Source organism: Pecten maximus, chromosome 14 (assembly GCF_902652985.1).
Source record: "Pecten maximus chromosome 14, xPecMax1.1, whole genome shotgun sequence".
NCBI classification, from domain to species: domain Eukaryota; kingdom Metazoa; phylum Mollusca; class Bivalvia; order Pectinida; family Pectinidae; genus Pecten; species Pecten maximus.
Window position 1 is genome coordinate 18,230,840 of NC_047028.1, and position 21,151 is coordinate 18,251,990.

Below are 21,151 nucleotides of genomic sequence, written 5' to 3' on the forward strand. Positions count from 1 at the left end.
TCTGTCCCAGAAATGTATGTTAGTCATCATTTTATCTTATCCTATTGGATATTATTGCGAGAGTAATTGGTTGTTATGCATTATTCATAACATGTAAACGTCCTTGCATTTCAATCATGTCAGACAAAATAAGCATCAATCAATGTTATACATATTTAAACTCGCATAACAAACAAATGTCCCTGACTTCGGTGCATCTGTCTGAAATGATAGTAAGTAAAAATATCACTGCTATGTATTCATCCGCGACCGCGGGCACAAAACAAAACCAAAACAATAAAAACCCAATAAAAGAAAAAGAAAAAAAAAGACAAAAAAAAAGACCAAAAACAAAAACTCGTGTTATGGATATTTTCCTTTGATATTAAATTCGCTTCGCTGATTAATTATTTGCAATGATTTAATTAATAATTTAAATTGCAGAATATTTCTATGTAACAGAATGATATGTGACATGATGGATGTATTTATTTTGCTTCGGTATCTGTTTACAAGTGATCTAATATTTTAAAGTTTTTATTTAATAATTTAAGAACCACACGATGTCTTATGGATAATGAGTCACATCCTGTAGCATCCTTTTGAACATTAGACGGGAAAGTGGTTCATAATCGAGTGTGATCCGTACAGGTAACGAACTAATTAATTTTCATTTTGCCTAAATGTAGATAATCATGCCATTAACATAATGTGATACCATTGAAACGAACAAGACACATTTATGTAATATGCGGGAATAGAGAGATACGAATTAATTAAGTGTTTTGAATGACAAGTTTTATTAGAGGTGCATGTCAAAGAACACCACAGAAATGTGGATATAGTAACGTTAACAAATACCTTCTGTACGATGTGTAAATGATGTCTTTGCATTTCAAAACAAAGGTCACAAAGTCTAACAAGCTGCTAAGTGTGTGGGTTATCTATGAAGTTGAATTAAATATCGATTCAAGGGCAAAAGATTATCATATAAAAAAAACCAACGTAAACATTAACAGGGAAAAGAAAAAAGTTTATGCATAAGTTAAATAAATTCAAAACCTTGTTTTGCAAATATTCTGTGGAAAACACAAACGGAACTTATCCTTTCTTATTTGCACTCTAAATGGACGGTGTGAAGGAGTGCATTCTATAAGTAATTACATGCATCGCGATAAGGTAATATTCTTTAAAAGAGGCTTACCAGTTCCTGTCGCTTTTATCGCATACTGTGCAAGAGGCGACCAAATTTGAGATATTCATTTTCTCCCTGGATTGTTAACAATTTTCTTCATCCTAAATTCTCCCTTGACACTGCCTCACTTTGACTTTTAGTTGAGTGCACACGCACCCCTCAAACACACAGCACGTGAATGACTATGACTGTCGATAGAACGTTAAACAATGAAGACCAAACAAAATCTCAACACTTCAGCAAGGTGACCACTGTATATCGATTCTTATCCTACCAACTTGAACGTTGCTAACAAGCTGGATAAGAATTTGAACAATCGGTTTTAAAAAAAAGATACAATCTCAGGGTTACCTTTGTAAGGGGTATGAGGTGAATTTTATTTGATAGCATCGGCCATTCATTGGTAGAATAGAATAGACTGATTTTAACAGCGTGCACCTAATGTGTATTAAATGTTTGGATGCATAGCTTCCTGATAGTTCCATCTGAAACGTTTATGGCTCCTGTTCTTATCCCCTGTATTAACAGCTGAGGCGTTGGTGGTTTCTGTGCTCATTCCCGATAGTAACATCTCAAAAGTTATTGATTCCTATGCTCACCGATGTAGCTGTACCTTATTTTCGATAGGGTATTTCAGACGCCAAAGTCATACAGAAACAATTATGTTCTATCGAATTTCTGTTCAGATATATTCACGCTAAATAACACCTTTAAATATTTACTGAGGATGATTAACTAACGTGCTTCGTGAAGATGTTTCGCATTCCCCAAATAAAACCAAAATATGTCCATGTGTAAAGCACATTTACATAGAATCATCGTTTGTCGACTGGGAATTAACACTTCATCATAAAGCTGTTTCATCATTCGGCGACTCATCTGAGATTCTAGAGTTCCAAAAACGAGGAATTCTAAAAAAAGAATTAGGAAAAAGATAATCTAATTTCGTCGCAAATACTGTAAATATGTAAATGTGCAGTGCATCTATATTTTAATTGACAAGCTTTGATACACCTCAGATATTTTGAAAAAAAAATAACCTTGTAATTTAACCACATGTCGATGTGTCTTGTTTAATCACGTCACGAATGCAAAAAATTAGAATCTGACAATGACATCATTTACTACAATCAATCATGAAATTAGTTTACTCAATCCTTCAGCGTGAAGTATAAAATGGTGCACAGTAATGATCTCTAACGCCAGTTAGCCAGCTTCAGCCGCGTAAGTAGAACAGTTTTACTCGTACTGTTAATGGCATGCCTTACTTAAAAAAATCTCTAACATTTCTATTGAGAATTTGAAAAAAAAACACATAATCTTATTGTTGGCATTATAATTTGACAATTCTGTTTGACTACGTATTTAATCTTTAAATGTATTAATTCTCCGATTGAAAATTGGAAATGATGTTATATATCATTGTTCAACACCAAAAGATTTGAAATTTGCCTGGTGTTTTTCTGTTTTATTTTTTTGTTTTTTGTTTTTTACATTTAAAATCAATCAATATTCAATTGCAATAGATTTCTTCGTGCTCCACCTCAAAATTTTGTATGCAGCTTTTTGGTTGATAAACGGTCATTACTAGGATAATGTTGTATTTATTGGTGTTGATTTATTTCTATACTGTGGGTACCATGTTTTCCATCTTTGTTACAAGCATTGTTGACATAACAGTATAGTATCAATGTAGGATCAACTTATATGTTTTTCTGGGTTTAGCAAGGTTAAAATACAATGTTTTTGTTTGTTATTTTTTCCGTAACAATTTCATTCAGAGTAAGAATATATCATATCCTTTATTTTTAACAAATTTTTTATTGGCAAGAAAAGTTTTCGATTATAAGCATTATATATATTTTTTTTTTATCGATTTTGTTCGTTCGTTTTATGTAAACATACGTTTTTAAGCGTAACTTATACAGAAATAGCATCCTATATTTCTTTTTTTAGTTTGTTTTTTGTTTTTTTTTTCATTATCATTAACATCATTATTTTATACTGTGTTTCTGGTTTTCGGTTGGCGCATAATTTTCTACTCCAAGTAGGTCCACGGACGATGTATTTTTAGCATCCGTCGTTTGCTCGTTTCTCTCCTCCCCGTTTAACGTTTTCATCTTTTCACATTTTGTTAAGCCGTTTTTTATTCGTATTATCATCTCTTTTATTTGAAGTAACTTTAACACTGGAATAAATTGTTTTTGATTAGACGCACCGCCTTTGGTTTTCATATAACTTTTATTCATTCGTTCAATGTATGTAATCAAGGGAGCAATTAAGCTTTATTTAACGCCTCGTATACATGTAACATAACAGCATTAGTACTGTGGTGATATTCTGGCGACAAAAATAATTCTTATTTTTCCAAATTTTGTTTTTCCGTGACAGCTTTAGATGTAAAAGGACATCCTTTATTTTAAGTAAAACCTTTTTTTACAACATCATTAATGTTATCAAAATTGGTTTTTTTCATAAAATGCGTATTCTCATCCTTTGATTTTAAATCATTACAACAATTGCTAGCTATGGAAGATGATTGTTTACGTTACACAGGGCAAACGTATATCACTATACAAGTCGAAAACATGTTGCATTTTAGGTTTCAATATTACTATATATTCGACGAAATAGTTTATTTATGAATAGATACAATCTTTTGAAATTCACATGCAGTCAGAAAGATCTTCAAAAGAGCACCTTGAATTATTTTCAATACTTTTCACTAGAACAATCGTAAACGTAAGTTGAAGTAGCCTAGTCATTAATGTTTCTTTTAAAACGTTCTCCAATATTCTTCAGTAAAAAAGAGCTCCATGCGCAAAATTCGCTAAAATAAGATTTCTGCTAACATATGTATGTGTACGGTATTTGTATTGTAAATGGTTTTCTTTTTCTCTATTTTCATCAATTTATTATCCATGAATCATGGCATGAATCCGAAACAAACTATTTAAATCATTTCGTTGTAGGTATAACAACCATGTCTCCCTTCAGCTTACTGATTCTCTTCGTCGGACTTGTCACAGCAAACAAAGGTAAACATATCTATAAATGAGCTATACAAGGTTTGTTTATCACGTCTATATACCAATTAAGGCAACTAGCTTTGTAGCGTTACTTTTGCAACAAGCAGGTTAAAAAGCAACTGAAATATATTCATAACAAAAATGCACACTATCACAAAATGTTAAACATGTATTAAACATACAATCACATAGCAGCATATAATTAGATATATCAGACACTTTTTATGAAAAAAAAACGAATTAAAACTACATGATGTAAATACCAGTATATCACACAGGTGTTGGTGTATAGGGCAGTTAACGTATACTGTATACACACTCTCATATAGCAAAAGTGTAAAAAAAAAAACAAAAACAAAAAAACATTTTATACATTAATATAGTGTAAGTGAAAATGGTGAAAAACAACTAAGCTATTGTGCTGTAATGATGATTAGAAGAAATTGTTAGAAAATGTGCTGCAAGCTATAAATAAATACAACCACCATACAGAAAAAAAATACATAAATAACTTACAATATCACATATGCGAACATATCTTTATAAAAACACTTTACCGCTGACAATGAAAATTTCCCTTGGCTACTTAAGACCAATGTAAAACGAATCCAAAGTATCTAGTGGTCCGCTCTGTGGTCTGGTACAGGCCTTTGTCACGAATGTAAGGTAGGGTTCACCAGCAGTATGTTATATACACGTAACTTTTACATTTCCAAGTCAGAATGTTCAACACAAGGTTTGGATTCAATCATGCAAATTTCTTTTGTTATTCAGAAATGGCCTTGATCTGCATAACCGAGGATATGTCAACTCTTAATTTATATCATCAATTGAAATGAGAAATTGGTATACAGTATATTTATTGTGAGCGTATGTTCAGAACTTTGGAGCGGAAAATACCTAGACTTATATAAATATGTGGTTCTTTTCTTACTATGATTATGTCGATTTGTTGTTGTTGTTGCTCAACTGAAAATTATGTATTATTTCCAGTTGAAAAGAAGCACAGTCGTTCCAAACGCGATTTAAGTGATCTCTGTGGAATGTTGAGGACCCAGACTTGGTTGCCATGTCATCGTCTGGTATCTTACGGCAATTACTGCGGGCCTTTTAGAAATCGAGGACCAGTTGTTGACAGTATAGATAGGTGAGTATATCAACCCTGTCATTGCGGAATGTCATAAGGGAAATAATTTTGATTTTCCGATAAAAATAACTCCCTGATCCATAGGTTTTTTTTTCGCGGTTTTATCATTAGTTAAAGCAGAAACGATGTGCATTTGCGGACAATGTGAATCGAAGTATAATTTCTTTTTCATTCTTATTTGAAATGAATATCTCTTTGCTGCTTCAATTCTAACCCAAATTTTGCAAAATTAATTTCAATCTGCATTGCCTATATTGTTCTCGTTTAGAGACGACTTGATTGATACCCATTAAAAATTAAAACATCTGTGTTAAGTATACAGTATGAGTAAAAACATGTTTTTTTTTGTTTTGTTTTTTTCTTTTACTGTGAATATTATCCTTTTGGCTTATAGAAAATAAAGCAGAATTAGTGATCTAGTCATATTTAATTCCTTTCCATCCTATATTTTGAAAGTGCACAGTTCCATTTACAACAATAAGACAGTGGTAAAATGTACAACAGACAGAGATGGTCGATCTCCAGTACTCGTATTATCATATTTGTAATGTTTGATCAATCTGTGATTTTTATCGACAAATTAGATATTTTTAACATACTGTTTGTAGACTTCAAGGCCTCGAATTTTGCCTTCTCCTGAATTTCAACACGTTTTGGCATCTATTATTTAAAAATTTAACTTTCAGTTTTCATGACCAAATCGCCATATTTTATGACCGCTAAAATTTCCCGCTATACGGTATCACTTACGAGTCCTAGAATAGCGAAACAGTTTTGCAGTGTTATAACCATTATTCGGAATATTGTCTTATTGAAGGCATTATACATGTATGTGTAGTTCTATTGAAAATACTACATGGCCCGCACAAAATCTTTCTGAAGTTGTGCACTAAACGTTCAGAACTTTATCATAATTGTTGTCCAGAACAGTTAGCCATTCTTCATTTGATAAACCTCCACATACTGGGTCTTTTTCTGCATAATCGACCTTACTTTCTTCTTGTTTTCATTAAAAGTTTATTATTATCCTCAATATTAGCCAATAAGGTATGGATGGACAAATTCAATATTGCATCTCCCCACTAAGATTTTTACATTCCTTTCAACCTATTTTAAAGGTCCTAAATTGCCTCCTAGGTATCCAACGTTGGGCCCGTCACTGACGTGTCCAAGGACAAAATAACAGAATAATACATTTCAATTAATTTTGACATTACTGTATTTGGCTCTCAATTTGTATTGAAAGGAGGTTATATCTTGACATCTTTTGTACAGGTCATTTGTACAGGTGCTACTTTTGTATTTACTCTTGATAATTGCGACTAGATATTTATCATAATCATCTTATCTTTATTATATTTTCGATATCCATTGTATTTTCCAATGCGATTTTACATTGTGTAAGTGATAGAAAAAATATATCCCAGGTATTTGATAGTAAAGCACCAACACTATTAGACATCTCTCATTAATATAACTTGAGTCAGTATGTGAAATGTTAACCTCATTTTGATTGATTTATGATTGACATTGTTGTCAATGCTACAGACGAAAGGACAGAGAATATACTGGAACATTTTCCTCGGGTTGGTAATGTAAATATGATAGAGGCTATGTAACACAACCAATATGATATTTAAGAGTTTTGATGACTGCACCATCACCTTTTACAGACTAATGTTCCAAAGTGAAGCGTAATTGCACTGACATATGCAGTGTCTGAGATTTTTAGGATGTTCCGTCTATATAATGATCATATTGACAACAAGTTCGAAAATAGTGAGACGAGATGGTAAAATAAAATAGAATCAAAGAAGAGTACAAGATGGTACAGAGCAGTGACAGAATATTATTTCATCAAATAAAGTTCTGAAGTCGCAATGTGGACATATCTATCCGGGATTTCTTTTTTTTTTATCATGTACTTCACTTATAAAAAAGATAATACATTGTGCATGTACTAATTCATGCATTAATGATCATTATACTAGATTTGTATCAAAATACACAATTTTATTTGCATAATGATGCATAAATGTACTGGGAGTTGATATATTAGGGACATTTAGTGGCTGATGACTTTGCGTTTCCTAGCTCGATAGTACAATACACACCGAATTTAAATGTAACAATTTAGACAAAAATGTCAAATTATGATAGATCATACCGGTAAAATAAGGTAATATAGGTGTAACCAAAAAGGTACACTTTATCATTATTCTCATTTAATTTACATAAAACGTATCCTTCGTACCAGACGTTGCATTTTCACAGATGTTTTTAATATTTGGTATCCATCAACAGAAAGCAAGTTTTACCTTTTCAAACGTGTTCATTAATTTGAATAATTAGATATAACAGAAAAAAATCTATAATCGTGAATAAGCTTCTGTTTAGAATGATGTGCACACATTCGACAACTGCTTATTTAATTGCTTTTTTTTTTTTTTCATTGATGATTAATTGAGCTGGCATTAATACGAATTTGATGGGGGGGGGGGGGGGGGGGGGGGGGGGGGGGTATCTCAAGACCACATCATTAAAAACTCTTATGATGGATCAGTATCAAACAGCCCATGATAAGATTATTAACCACATATAGGTTCAAATATTTCCCCTCGTTTTAATTGAATGGGTTTGAACGTTAAATATAGCCTGTCCTTGGATGTATTCATGTGTTGAAGATAATATTAGTATGATATTATGATGTATGTGTTAGAACTCTAGAGAACATTTGCGCGACGGAGAAATTCACGGTCATAAACCATTTGGGTAAAAAAAACCCAGAAATAACCCCCTCTGGTATAGTTTATCTATGGCAATCTCGAAGTTATGTCCCCCTGAAAATAATGTCGTTTACATTACAACTTAGTGGAGAATGAATACTCACTAAAGGTCTGAAATGTCACTATTTCTGTAACAAGTGTTTTTAGCAATAGTTATTTTATTATTGTTATTGTTTTTTTTCCTTCTTTTATCTTTTCTTATTTTGGTGAGGATTGTGAATTCAATCACTGCGATGTTTACCTCTTTTTATAATCTAAAATTATATGACAAAATTAGAACTGCCCGTGAATAAAAATACACTACTTACTTGCACTTAAGACTAATGCGAGTAGGCCTAATTATTTCTATTTTTTCTTTTTATTTTTGAAACAATGCATTGTTGATAAGGAACAATTGAAAAATTGGCATACTTTATTGAAAGAAAGAAGGCAGTGGTGATTTAAAATCAGAATGATTGATTACAGCACAGAGAGAAATACCTTAAGAAGAAGACCATAGAAGGCTTTATAGCCTTCCAAAATATACACGCATACACCACATGCATACACTACACGCATACACCACACGCATACACCAAACGCATGCACCACACGCATACACCACACGCATACACCACATGCATGGATCTCGCACACAGGGAAGGTCGTCCTTAAATGACCTTAGCTATTGATAGGACGTTAAACAATACTAACCAAACCTTTACGGCCGATAACAGTATCTCATTTGAAAACATTCCTTCCTTTTAGATATTGTATTAGACGTTGTCGAATTCCCTGCTCATGTATCAAGAACGGAACATTGCCTGTATTTGACCTGGATTTATGTTTGCCTGTATTTGTTTGCCTGTATTTGACCTATAATTATGTTTGCCTGTATTTGACCTAGAATTATGTTTGCCTGTATTTGACCTAGAATTATGTTGCCTGTATTTGACCTAGATTTATGCTTGCCTGTATTTGACTTAGAATTATGTTAGCCTGTATTTGACCTAGATTTATGTTTACCTGTATTTGACCTAGATTTATGCTTGCCTGTATTTGATCTAGACTTATGTTCGCCTGTATTTGACCTAGATTTATGTTTGCTTGGATTTGACCTAAAATTATTTGGCTGGTTTTGTCAATGAGGCAGAAGACGCTTTACCTTCCGAAACATCTACTCTTAATCTTATTTTCAGAGACCCATTTTGTAAATCTTAGAATTAGAATTTTTGCTTCTTTAAAGAATTTTCTGCTTTTCGGTCTCTTGGGAATCGACTAGAAATAATAGGACCTTCCAATGACAATAGACATAATAGAAGTTTCTTGTTTTTTCAGATGTTGTTTTCATCACGACACTTGCACCGAAAGCACCAGAATGGCATGTGGCAACCCATTACTCGGGGTGATACTGGGATCGTACCGATGGGTGTATACACGAGTGGATGGCAGAATCCATTGTAGTAAGAATCTACAATTTCATTCTCCTCCCCCCCCTCCCCCCCCCCCCCCCCCCCCCCCCCCCCCCCCCCCCCCCCCCCCCCCCAAACTATCAGATGAATATGCCATCCTATCAGAATATAATAGTATAGTTATGTACAATCCTTATGAAAAAAATCTTGCAAAACCTTTGATTTCTTAACGACCAAAAGTAAATAATCATCGACACTTCCAAAATACACTGACCAGCTGAAATAGCTGTTGAATGGAAACTAAAGAATTGGCGGATCTAAGTTCTTTCTTTCTCTGTATTTCAGCTATTTAAATACCATTCTCGTAATGTCTCAATCAAACAAAATTTACATAGCTCTCCTTAACAGTTGTAAATCAGTTCTTAGTATCAGTCAAACAATAATCCAACATAATTCAAATCAGTTCTTAGTATCAGTCAATTAATAATCCAACATAATTCAAATCAATTCTTAGTATCAGACAATTAATAATCCAACATAATTCAAATCAGTTCTTAGTATCAGTCAATTAATAATCCAACATAATTCAAATCAGTTCTTAGTATCAGTCAATTAATAATTCAACAGGATTCATATAGCTCTCTTTGACAATTGTAAATCAGTTCTGAATGACAATTTGCTTCTCGTGGCTTTTATACTATATTGCCAAATCTTTCAAGTACATTCTCCAACCATCACTTTTCTGGAATTCTTTAACACACTTCTTGTAAACAACCACTTGTCAAAACATATGTTGCTTGCCTCTAAACAAAAGGTTATGACACATCTATCCTCCAGAAAATTTCAGAAAAGTCTATCTACATATAAGGTTGCAAGAGTTATATATTCCTTCCCAAACCATACTTTCTGACAGGAAAAACTCGATTATTCAAAAACAGTAATAATATGTATTGATAAGGAGAATCGCTGACATATATGTACAATGTCATCAATTCACACACCTCACTTTTCTGATATTCCTTCAAACCTCATTCTATACAAATTTTAAAATTGTACATTTCCACTTAATCACCTAAATGAACGTTATTTAGGTTTATATATATATTAAAACGAAAACAAACGAAAAACTAACATGTGCACTGTACATGTGTGAGCGACTATCGCTGAATGACCAGTCACATACCATGTGGCCTCAGACCACAATTATACTTCCGGGTCGTTGTACACGAATGTAGTACATATTGAAATTTCAGGACTGTTGCTAAATATTTTTTCCTGACTTAGCTGTTACAGATATGGGCATAATTTTAGCATAGATTTATAGTGCAATATTTAATCTAGTGACAGAATTTTGTTTTGACACCTTTTCCATGTTTGTTTGTGTGGGAGGACACAGGGAGTTATAAGGCTTGAGTAGTAATATTTTGTGATTTTCCGGACTTTCCCACAATATGATTTTTCTTTGGTAGAACAAAGAGGGAAATTAATTGTGGTCTGAGGCCACGTATGCCCAAGCACATGCACTACTCGACCAAAACGCCACCTATTCGGAAATATGACACTGAAGGGGAAATAATGATCGGCTAATTCTGTTCCATCAAACTCCAATAATTATATTTTATGTAAGGGTTGTCTCTCCTCAATCAATGGTGTATATATAAAAATTTTGATGTCATTTCCCGGTTACCTGTAGTCTTGAGTCGTGGTCTTCATTTTTGGATCTACTCACCCAATATATTCACTGACTGCTCACATACACAGAGATATAGGAAAAAAACGTGCAAGAGTGAAATCAATCACGCTGCGTCGTCCTGATTTGTAGCCCGGATGTTGCTGTTTCGGGCGAAGGTAAAATTGATCACCAGTATTCCAAGAAATTCACACTAACTATAAAGCTGACGTTAGTTTCGTATCATAACTTCCCCAAACACGTAATAAGCACAGTGACATATCTACCATAATTGTACAGAAAATCCGTATAGTCTAACAATTTATCAAACGGTGTCGCCGTGTGTCCGCACTTAATTATTTTGATATCACGTGATCCCACAAACAACAGTGAACAGAGCAGGGTATGACAAACGATAAAGGTGTGTCGTTTTTGTTGTGATGATAATCCCCAAGGTTAACTTTTTTTACCTCGAGAACTTTTGGTAACATGCAAAACAAGTTAATAATATTAGAATACAAAACGTTGTAAACGTATATAACAAACTACGACAACGCTTCTGCGCATGCTCGTATTGATAGTTGTTTATTTTTAGACTTTGTCAGCAGATGTAATATTATGTATTCGGAACTGCCGCCCTAAACCCGTGCTTTTCTAAAATATCCTTTCCATCGCGTCTGCTCTGTAGCCTCTCGAAGCGAGAATCAAAAGGCTGATAGTCGACCGAGTAAGTAGTCGACGTTTGGGTTACGTCAAGTCGTATGTAAAATCAACCGACACCTTGATACTACACAATTTGTAACACTACTACACAATTTGTAACACACTACTACACAATTTACAACACTACTACACAATTTATAACATTACTACACAATTTATAACATTACTACACAATTTGTAACATTACTACACAATTTATATAATTACTTCACAATTTGTAACACTACTACACAATTTATAACATAACTACACAATTTATAACATTACTACACAATTTATATAATTACTACACAATTTGTAACACTACTACACAATTTACAACACTACTACACAATTTATAACACTACTACACAATTTAAAACATTACTACACAATTTGTAACACTACTACACAATTTATAACATTACTACACAATTTATATAATTACTACACAATTTATAACATTACTACACAATTTATAACGCACTACTACACAATTTATAACACTACTACTACACAATTTATAACACTACTACACAATTTATAACACTACTACACAATTTGTAACGCACTACTACACAATTTGTAACGCACTAACACACAATTTATAACACTGCTACACAATTTACAACACTACTACACAATTTATAACACTACTACACAATTTGTAACGCACTACTACACAATTTGTAACGCACTAACACACAATTTATAACACTGCTACACAATTTACAACACTACTACACAATTTAAAACACTACTACACAATTTAAAACACTACTACACAATTTATAACATTACTACACAATTTATAACGGACTCCTTTCCTTGGAAAAATAGTTCTCGATTACACCAGCCATAACCGAGAACGGTTTTTCCAAGGAAAGGAGTGCAATGAAACAACTGACACCTTCAAATAAAAAAAAAGGTAATAAAAATATTGCTTCAAAAATTTTCTAATAACTGGTTGAACAACATTACTTTTCCTTTTATTCGTGATTTTATGTGTATAAAAACTTAGTCAAATCCTTTTCCGTTTAAATTAATTAAATCCGTCAGAATTCAAGCCAATGACTTTTATGACCTCCTGTTGATCACACTATTACACATGTCTATGTGTTTGATGTCAGTTTTATACACTCAGAATTTGTCTACCAGACACAGAGGGCAAAGGTTACATTAATAAGTATATCAGAACCTCTATAATAATAGAAATTTGGCTTTCCTTCTCACAGAATACCTGACAAAGTAATATATTTGTCTTCGCCTAAACACGTGATCGATGATCCGTCTGTCGCCTTGTCAGTTGTCGACTCGGCTACCACTACATATGATAATGATGACGTATCAATGTGAAACTCCAATAAAGAATGAATTAGTGTCATTTTTATACCGTGCGTGTAACTGTATTTCCCATCAACCGATTTGTCTTTCTCTCCAAATATAGGATAAAAATTAATCACTCTAGGATATCATAGCTATGTATATGTGTTGTGAACTATCTGTGGTGGTAATAAGAGCCCAGGATTGCCGCCCCGACCTGTGTCTGTTTGTGTCTCTCGGTCAGCTGAGGTGCGGGCCTGGTCTGTGCTGTTTTGTATCCTTGTACAAGACACATTACTCTAATTGCTTTGGATGGCATGTGATGGATCTCCGGTTTGTTGTTCAGTGAGGTAGTCACCATCTACTACAAGGAGATCAACATGGAATGCAACAGGGTTACTCCTCTCCAATATTCCCAAAACACAAAACATGGAAGGAAGCATGTGAAAGTATGCGGGATGAATCCGTAATAATGTACCTCCAACGAAAAGCAGTGCAATATATCATATGATTTCTGTAGGGATTTAAATACTATGTGACCCGAAAAGCGATTGGATGTTCTCTCTGTGAGTCGTAAAACAAATAAATTATATCAAATTAAATATTCGGTTGTGTTCTTTTACCCCACTCAGATCTGCCTCGAATACTAACTAATACCTAGGACCATACTCTAGTTGTACATTATAATACATCCGTGTAGCTTACCAACGTTTTTATGCACGTTCGGAAACTTGTCTTCTAATTAATATTTGAATTTAGCCCTGATGGGAAAACAATAGCAACGTATTAGCGTACGTAGAATTAAGCCAAAATGATACAATTTTACAACTTTCTTTGTCATTAACACGTGTTAATTATTCTCCAGCATATTTATTCAGCAATTTCAATTTCAACATATTTCATTGTCATTAAATGCAACAAATGGATCAGACATCAGGCAATGCCTATTTAAGTATTCTCCTTATAAACATATATACAGGTCACAATTTTTTTTATAAGTATCCATGTAGCACAAATAATATACCTAATTTACATGCATATAAAATCATACATAATTTAGTAGTAGATTACAGTATAAAGGGAGTATCGAGATTACTTCAGATATAATTGTTACTTAGTGTAATAATGCTATTGAGTTATATAATATATTAATGTGATAATATGTTAATTAAGGTATGATCTGTATATACATATTTGGTGATGTTCATACTTCCTTGGGGTACAGGCCATAAAGTCTTCGATTCAGCAATCAACACAATTATGTAATCTGATAGTCCTGGCAATATGACCAATTAACAAGTAGCAACATTTATTATAAAGTTATTACTTTCTTCTTTTGCAGCTGCAAACAACGGCCATTGTGCAGGTTCTCAGTGCACATGTGACAGCCAGTTTGCCATGTGCCTAGGTGCTGTAACTCGAACAGGAACAATGAACACACCAAGACCCATGCCTCGTCCAAACCCAATGACACCTGCGCCTGCACCCGCACTTACGCCCGCACCTACGCCTGCGCCGGCACCTGCACCTGCACCTATGATACCTTTGACAGATGAACAAATTACTGCTGCAATACGTGGTAGATTGCCTGGAAATGGATTATTGCCTGGAAATGGATTATTGCCTGGAAATGGTAGATTGCCTGGAAATGGTAGATTGCCTGGAAATGGATTATTACCTGGAAATGGATTATTACCTGGAAATGGTATAATGCCTGGGAACGGTATAATGCCTGGGAACGGTGGATTTCTTGGAGGATTACTTTCAAGGTTGCTCCCATCTTTTTTATTACCCATGTTTAAATGATCTGAATAAGATATTAGAAATAAAATGTAAACAGTAGAAATATAACGAGGTTATCTAACAGTGTCTTCAGTAATACGAAATACATTTTACTAGTGGGGCTAATATTTTGATATTTTTCTGGAGTGCGCAGCATGAGTGATTTAAAAAATATCTAAGCCGCAAGAGAAAATATATTTTGTATTACTGAAGATACTGTTAGATATTCTGTTTATTATATTTTATGGTAAAACATATCGGATCAGCTTTTATTTTCCACACTGTCGTTTGTAAGCAGTATTTTGATTGGTCAAATCAGAAAAAATGATATTTTTCACTATCGAAAAATATCAGAAAGAGTGATATTTTTCACTATTGAAAAATATCACTTTCATAGATTGAGTATTATTTGAATGTAATAAATATACATATTATTTGATTGTGATATGCTCATGTAACAGGGATTTACTCTGTTTCCGCTACGGGTGATTGACTATGACCATAAAGACAATGCATTCGTCTTTAGTCTTAAAGGGACATCACGGTAAACCAATTTTTATTTTGTATTTTTTCATATTATTGGGTATATCTTTAAAAAAAAATATCCTTATGAACAATAACCATTCGAATTTGATGATATATGTATATAAAAAACATCAATTATTAATTATAAAAAGGTTATCACAATTCGTTGATCAATAGTCTGAATATGCAAATTTTGTGACATATACGATAACACGCATGCGCACAACACACTAAAACACCTGAAAACAAAAATGGCTTCCAATGTGAATCGACTGCGGTTGAAAACGATAACAGCTTCCGCAATGAAGAGAATAATTGGAAAATGGGTCAAACACAATCCTAGAATTAAACTGGGGAAGCAGTACAATACAGTTCAAACATGAAAACAGCAGTAATACGGACGCTGCTCGTATTCTGCTTGATTGCTGGATAGTAGGTCAGGACAATCTCGGTAATATTTACACAAACTCGGTAATATTTATACAGTCTGTACCAGTACATCGCTACTGTCACTATACTATATGTACAGTGTTTACACTTATTTACACATAAATGTGTGTGCCGGAATATATACAGAATGTGTTATTTAACATTTAAACCACTGTATAATATCGTTATCCAACTAACCCAGATGGAATATTTCGCCTTGTAAACTATCGTGTGTTTGTGTTGCCTCGATTTCAAAACAGTCACGCGAGGATTTAAAAATAATTTCCCCGCTAAATTTAGAGGGGGATTCCCAACTAAATCAAGTGGTCAAGCTGGACATGGGGATCGACTGTGAACATTGGGACAGCACAGAAACATAACTGGAAAGGAACAAAACACCTACATTCATTGAAAATTACAACGTTTTTACCGTGATGTCCCTTTAAAGGGTTAATTTATATTGGGCCTTTCATAGCCTTTTGTTTAAATAATTTGAAGTATGATTATAGTTCAATAATCAACAAACAAACAAATAAGTTGCGTGCGTGTGTGTTTGCGTACGTGTGTGCTTGCGTGCGTGCGTGCGTTGGGGGATATTAACGTACGATTGCAGTTATCCAAGGGAGAAAACTCTATCGTAAAGGGAGATTACTCTAACATAACCCCATTTTCACATGGAAAACAATTTCGTTTCCCAAGATAGCACGAGGTTGAAGTGTATTAATGTATCACTGTATATACATTATATATAAGTTTCTGAACAGAAGGCTTTAATCATTTCAGATAAAATCCTTGGGTTGTGTGTATAGCTGTGAAATGAAATGAAGACGAAATAGCACTATGACGTTTGCCTCCAAATCTCTATCAAATTAAAGTACCAGAGGAAAAAGTAAATGGTAAATGTTTATACACATTTGTTTTATTTTAATTCAATTCAAACTGAAATTAATTATTTTTTACAGACAGTGCACTTCATTATATGGAACAGCTATTAAGATGGTACACACGAGATGTACAAAATATCATGTATATGTCGTCATAATGGTCACGCCATATTAAGTATCTAAAATCACACCTGTTTCTAGTTTGTGTAAAGAGAATCACAGATTATCGTAATGTACGTATTTTGTTTACGTTTTTCCTGTTGTGCGCTAAATATGTTTAACATTGGTTGTAATATTTTTCTTCGTGCTTGAGCGTCCAGTAATTTGATTATTTGTTTTTCCACATTTAGATAATTGCGACATGTATATCTATCAAAAACTTTTGATTATATCTTGTTTTACAACGATATGTTAATAGTAAAATTGTAAATATATATTATTTATTGCTATTTAGTGAAATTTGTGGTGTACCTAATTTATGTCGTAAAAGAGCCGTTCATGTTGTAGGCCTTACCTTTATTACATATGTATCAAAAATTTGAATCTGAAAAATATTAATAATAAACATTCGGTAATCCAATGGCTTGTTATGTTACTTTTTTTTTAGTAAACTTTAGTAATCCTGTCAGAAGCTTGTTTGTTTATGTAAGCTTAGCTCATTGTCCCGTAAACAACCAGGCTCGTCATGAAACGGTGTCCCCATGTAGCAGTTGGTGAGTACCTCACTCAAAATATCATGGAATGGCAGTCGCACGATATACAGAACAATATCAGTGATGTACCACAGACAGAGTTTATACCGGTTCTGAAAAAATCCTTAAACGGACCCTAAATGAATAGAAATTATCTGACCAACTTAAACAAATGTAAGAAAATTGATAACAGCGTCCTAAAGATGCTGGCTTATGTCGGAATGTGATATGATGTATTCGAAATGTAATTAATTATTCATCTACCTGAAAGATAAAAGAGGACTTTAGGGAGGAGGTAATAGCGAACCAAGTTCAAAACATTCGGTACAAAATATAAACAAACTACTCTTGTTTTTAATAAAACATACTTACTCTTTGAAACAAGATCTTTAATGTTTGATTCATAGACGTGTAGTGTAAATATCATTTAAATCTAAAAGAAAATCAATTGATTACACACCATAAAATACAAAAAATCAATATCAACGCCCAGTCATAATTAGTTATTATCATCCATTAATCAAGCAGAACACCCGGACTTTTACGTAGAAAGACATTTAAGCATGCCGAAACACGCGTGCTATGACATACAGAAAGTCCCCATTTACCACTACATTGATCGGGATGACCAGCAACACCTCAACAGGGAACGCCAATGGATCAAACAGCTCCATTCTTGTTGCCCACTTGGCTTGAACGAAAGGTGGATTTGTGCATGATATACCTTGAGAATCTAGTCAAGTCTACTCCGTAGTAGTATCCCTTTACTAAATCAGGCAACTCATTTGTAGGATCCTATTCGTGTTCTGTGTTTGTGATGGCCTTTTAATGATGAATTTGTGTCTTGATAAACGGAGAGGATCGCCTCGAAAAGTTGTCAACATATCCTATTCGTAATGTCGTTATTACTGGTTAACTAGTACGCACCCAACGAACGCCGGTTTGTTACATGGTTTAAAAGTTAAATATCGGAGGCAATTGTTGTTGCTAGAATAACACAACCCCCATTGGTGATGCATTATGTTTCAAGGTGTATCAGGGATTTCGACATTAAAAAAAAAAAAAAAAAAATGGAATCTTTTCTTCAACCTCCAATTGATCATTATTTAATATTCCGCGTCTTTATAATAGCCCATCTTTATGATTCTACAATTACAAAGAATAAATAAACTAATTTGAAATTTACTTTAACAGGAAATACTAAAAAGTAAAGTCAAAGTGAAACAGACGGTACCAAAACTATTCTCAAGAATAAAAGACTAGATGTTAACTTCATCCTGAAAATTAAAAAATAAATTCTTTGCATGATAGCTTTGAGGAAATATGTTACAACGAAGAATACCGATATAATAAGGGTAATGTGATTCAAACTCAAAGTCGATTAAACAAAAGCAAAAATATCATCAAAAATAATAAGAACGGCAAGGAAGACCCTTGGAAAACTTTAGGAATAAGACGAAGTTCCAGGTCTCTTCAGTTTCATTGACGACACTCTCCTTAAAATGTAGGTCAACTGAATCTCATCTTCAAGATAACGACTATGTTGGTGATAATGGAATAGCCGCACATGCCACCAAACATCTGATTCGTGAAACCTACATATCTAAATTCTTCGAGCTAAAACCAAAATATAGATGAACTTTTGCCCAACAGCTGAAAATACACGGCAATGATTTACTGACTACAACTGGGCAAAGATCAGGTAGGGTTATCTCCAGCTGAATCCTACTGTGTATTCCTGTCTAACGCAATTGACAGACATTATACAATATCCGTATATAATGTAAGTTGTATAATGGCTAACTGCCTTCTCTTTTTATCATTCACATTGGAAAATCATCTCCGTATCCTGGAGTTGCTTTTTATTTTCTTAATTCTTTTTTTCTTCTTTTTTTTTTTTTTTTAACTTTTTTCTCTTTTTTTTCTTTTTGTGACCGTCTATATATTTTAGAGTTTGCAGATTATATACTTTAGCATCGTTACTTATCATAATGGTTGGATTCGCTTCGTGACTTTGAACGTCTGAATAAGATACTGTGTGCTGCATGCTCTATAGTGTTATCAGTTACATCCTATAAGAGTACCTTCCATATGTGATCACATGAATTAAAAAGGATTCGTCAGTTTAATTTTATCTTTATTGTTGTCCGCTGATCTTGTCCATCACATTTGTTTTGTTTTTTTTCTGGTTCCAGAATATCCGGGTAGCAGTCTGGTCTGAGTTGTATGGGTTGGTTTCTCCAATATTCGTTCAGTTTCTTTGATTTTTTAAGAGTATCGGATGATCCTACTTTTTCAGGCAATATGTTCCACGAATTGACTTTGCGTTGTGAAAACGATTTCTTTTTATACTCTAATCTACATGGGTTTTTTTTTTACAGATGTTCAACGCCTTTATGGTTTGTTCATTTGCTTGAATTTAATCATTGTGAAGGAAGTCTTCGATAAATAAAACAATTATTTGGTTAGAAACTGTAAGAGTACTACAATGTCGCCAGGTATATAGGTGATAAAGGCCTCGTCTGGCCTCCTAGAGATCAGACTGGCCTTGTTTATTTCCGTAAACTGACGTTAATAACCAAACAACTAATATAATGGCATTCAGTCGCGACACGCGAGCTAATGATATAAAAATAAAGTATATGAAAACGAACACACGGAAAAAAGGAGCGAAAAGGTATTAAATGGACGAGAAAAATAATATAACAATGAAGAAATAGCTAAAATATGTATATTTTAAACTAAACATAATTATCTAATTGAAGCTTGTATCACCGATACTATTTCAAATCAGGACTTTTAGGGCTTAACTTTCATGGAAACAAAATAAGCGAATTATACGTATGAAGAAGCTTACTGCAGCTTAACTAACGTTCTTAGTTATATTAAACTTTATGTAAAACGAAATTTCTGAATGCATTGACAGTGCCAATATTGGAGTTGAGAATCACTGGTTTCGAGAAGAGATTAACATAAATATATACCATGATGCATAGACAGGCACTATAATCTCAACAAGGGACCTTTGTTTTACTTTTAGGTGTTGGACGTCCTCCCAACAGCCAGGGCTATATGAGGACGGATGTTAAAGAGACGACTATAGATGAAAAAAGACACAGAAGACAGACTAGTGAGGGAAGAAAGGAAAGATTTAAGATCTGAAGAGTTGCAATGTGGGGTAAAAGATATTTTGGTCTCTTAAATGTCCCCCAAATAGAAGACACAGTGGCAAATCCCAGATTTCACATTCCTTTAATAATATGTGAATCCATTTAAACAGAGTTGTACTTTTTCTATACCTCCCTCTTTTTCATTTTGCTGTTATAATCTTCGATAAATGTACATATTGAGATTACGATATATAGTGTATATCAAATAGCAAGAGAAAAAAAAAGGAAAAAATCCTCTGTAGTTATGACCTATGTACTATTTGCACATGGAACTTAGGTCAATCTAACGATTGCCTGAATATGATATTACATTCGTAGTGAAGGTACACGTACAATTATAATTAATGTTTAGGATAATTTGTGTGCATGTTGTTCGTGTGTTTGTGTATACCTTATTTAACACAGTGCAAGCTCATTCCACTTACGTAATCAATAATGGGTTTGATTG

General features: G+C 33.5%; 1 protein-coding gene across 4 annotated transcripts; it reads left to right on the top strand.

The window, feature by feature from the left end:
- The first annotated feature begins 422 nt into the window (after positions 1-422).
- Positions 423-17,421, top strand: LOC117342907. Of its 4 annotated transcripts, XM_033905205.1 has the most exons (7): positions 423-630; positions 1,315-1,418; positions 2,338-2,398; positions 4,147-4,212; positions 5,197-5,350; positions 9,454-9,578; positions 14,564-15,116. In XM_033905205.1, the coding sequence occupies exons 4-7, from the start codon at positions 4,158-4,160 to the stop codon at positions 15,025-15,027; spliced, it is 798 nt and encodes a 265-aa protein (XP_033761096.1). In that variant the 5' UTR covers positions 423-630; positions 1,315-1,418; positions 2,338-2,398; positions 4,147-4,157; the 3' UTR covers positions 15,028-15,116. The 4 variants fall into 4 exon arrangements, with proteins under 4 accessions (XP_033761096.1, XP_033761097.1, XP_033761095.1 ...); XM_033905206.1 differs by lacking the exon at positions 423-630 and having other exon boundaries at positions 1,308-1,418; XM_033905204.1 differs by lacking the exons at positions 423-630; positions 1,315-1,418; positions 2,338-2,398 and adding an exon at positions 16,741-17,421 and having other exon boundaries at positions 3,982-4,212; positions 14,564-14,990.
- Positions 17,422-21,151: the final 3,730 nt, after the last annotated feature.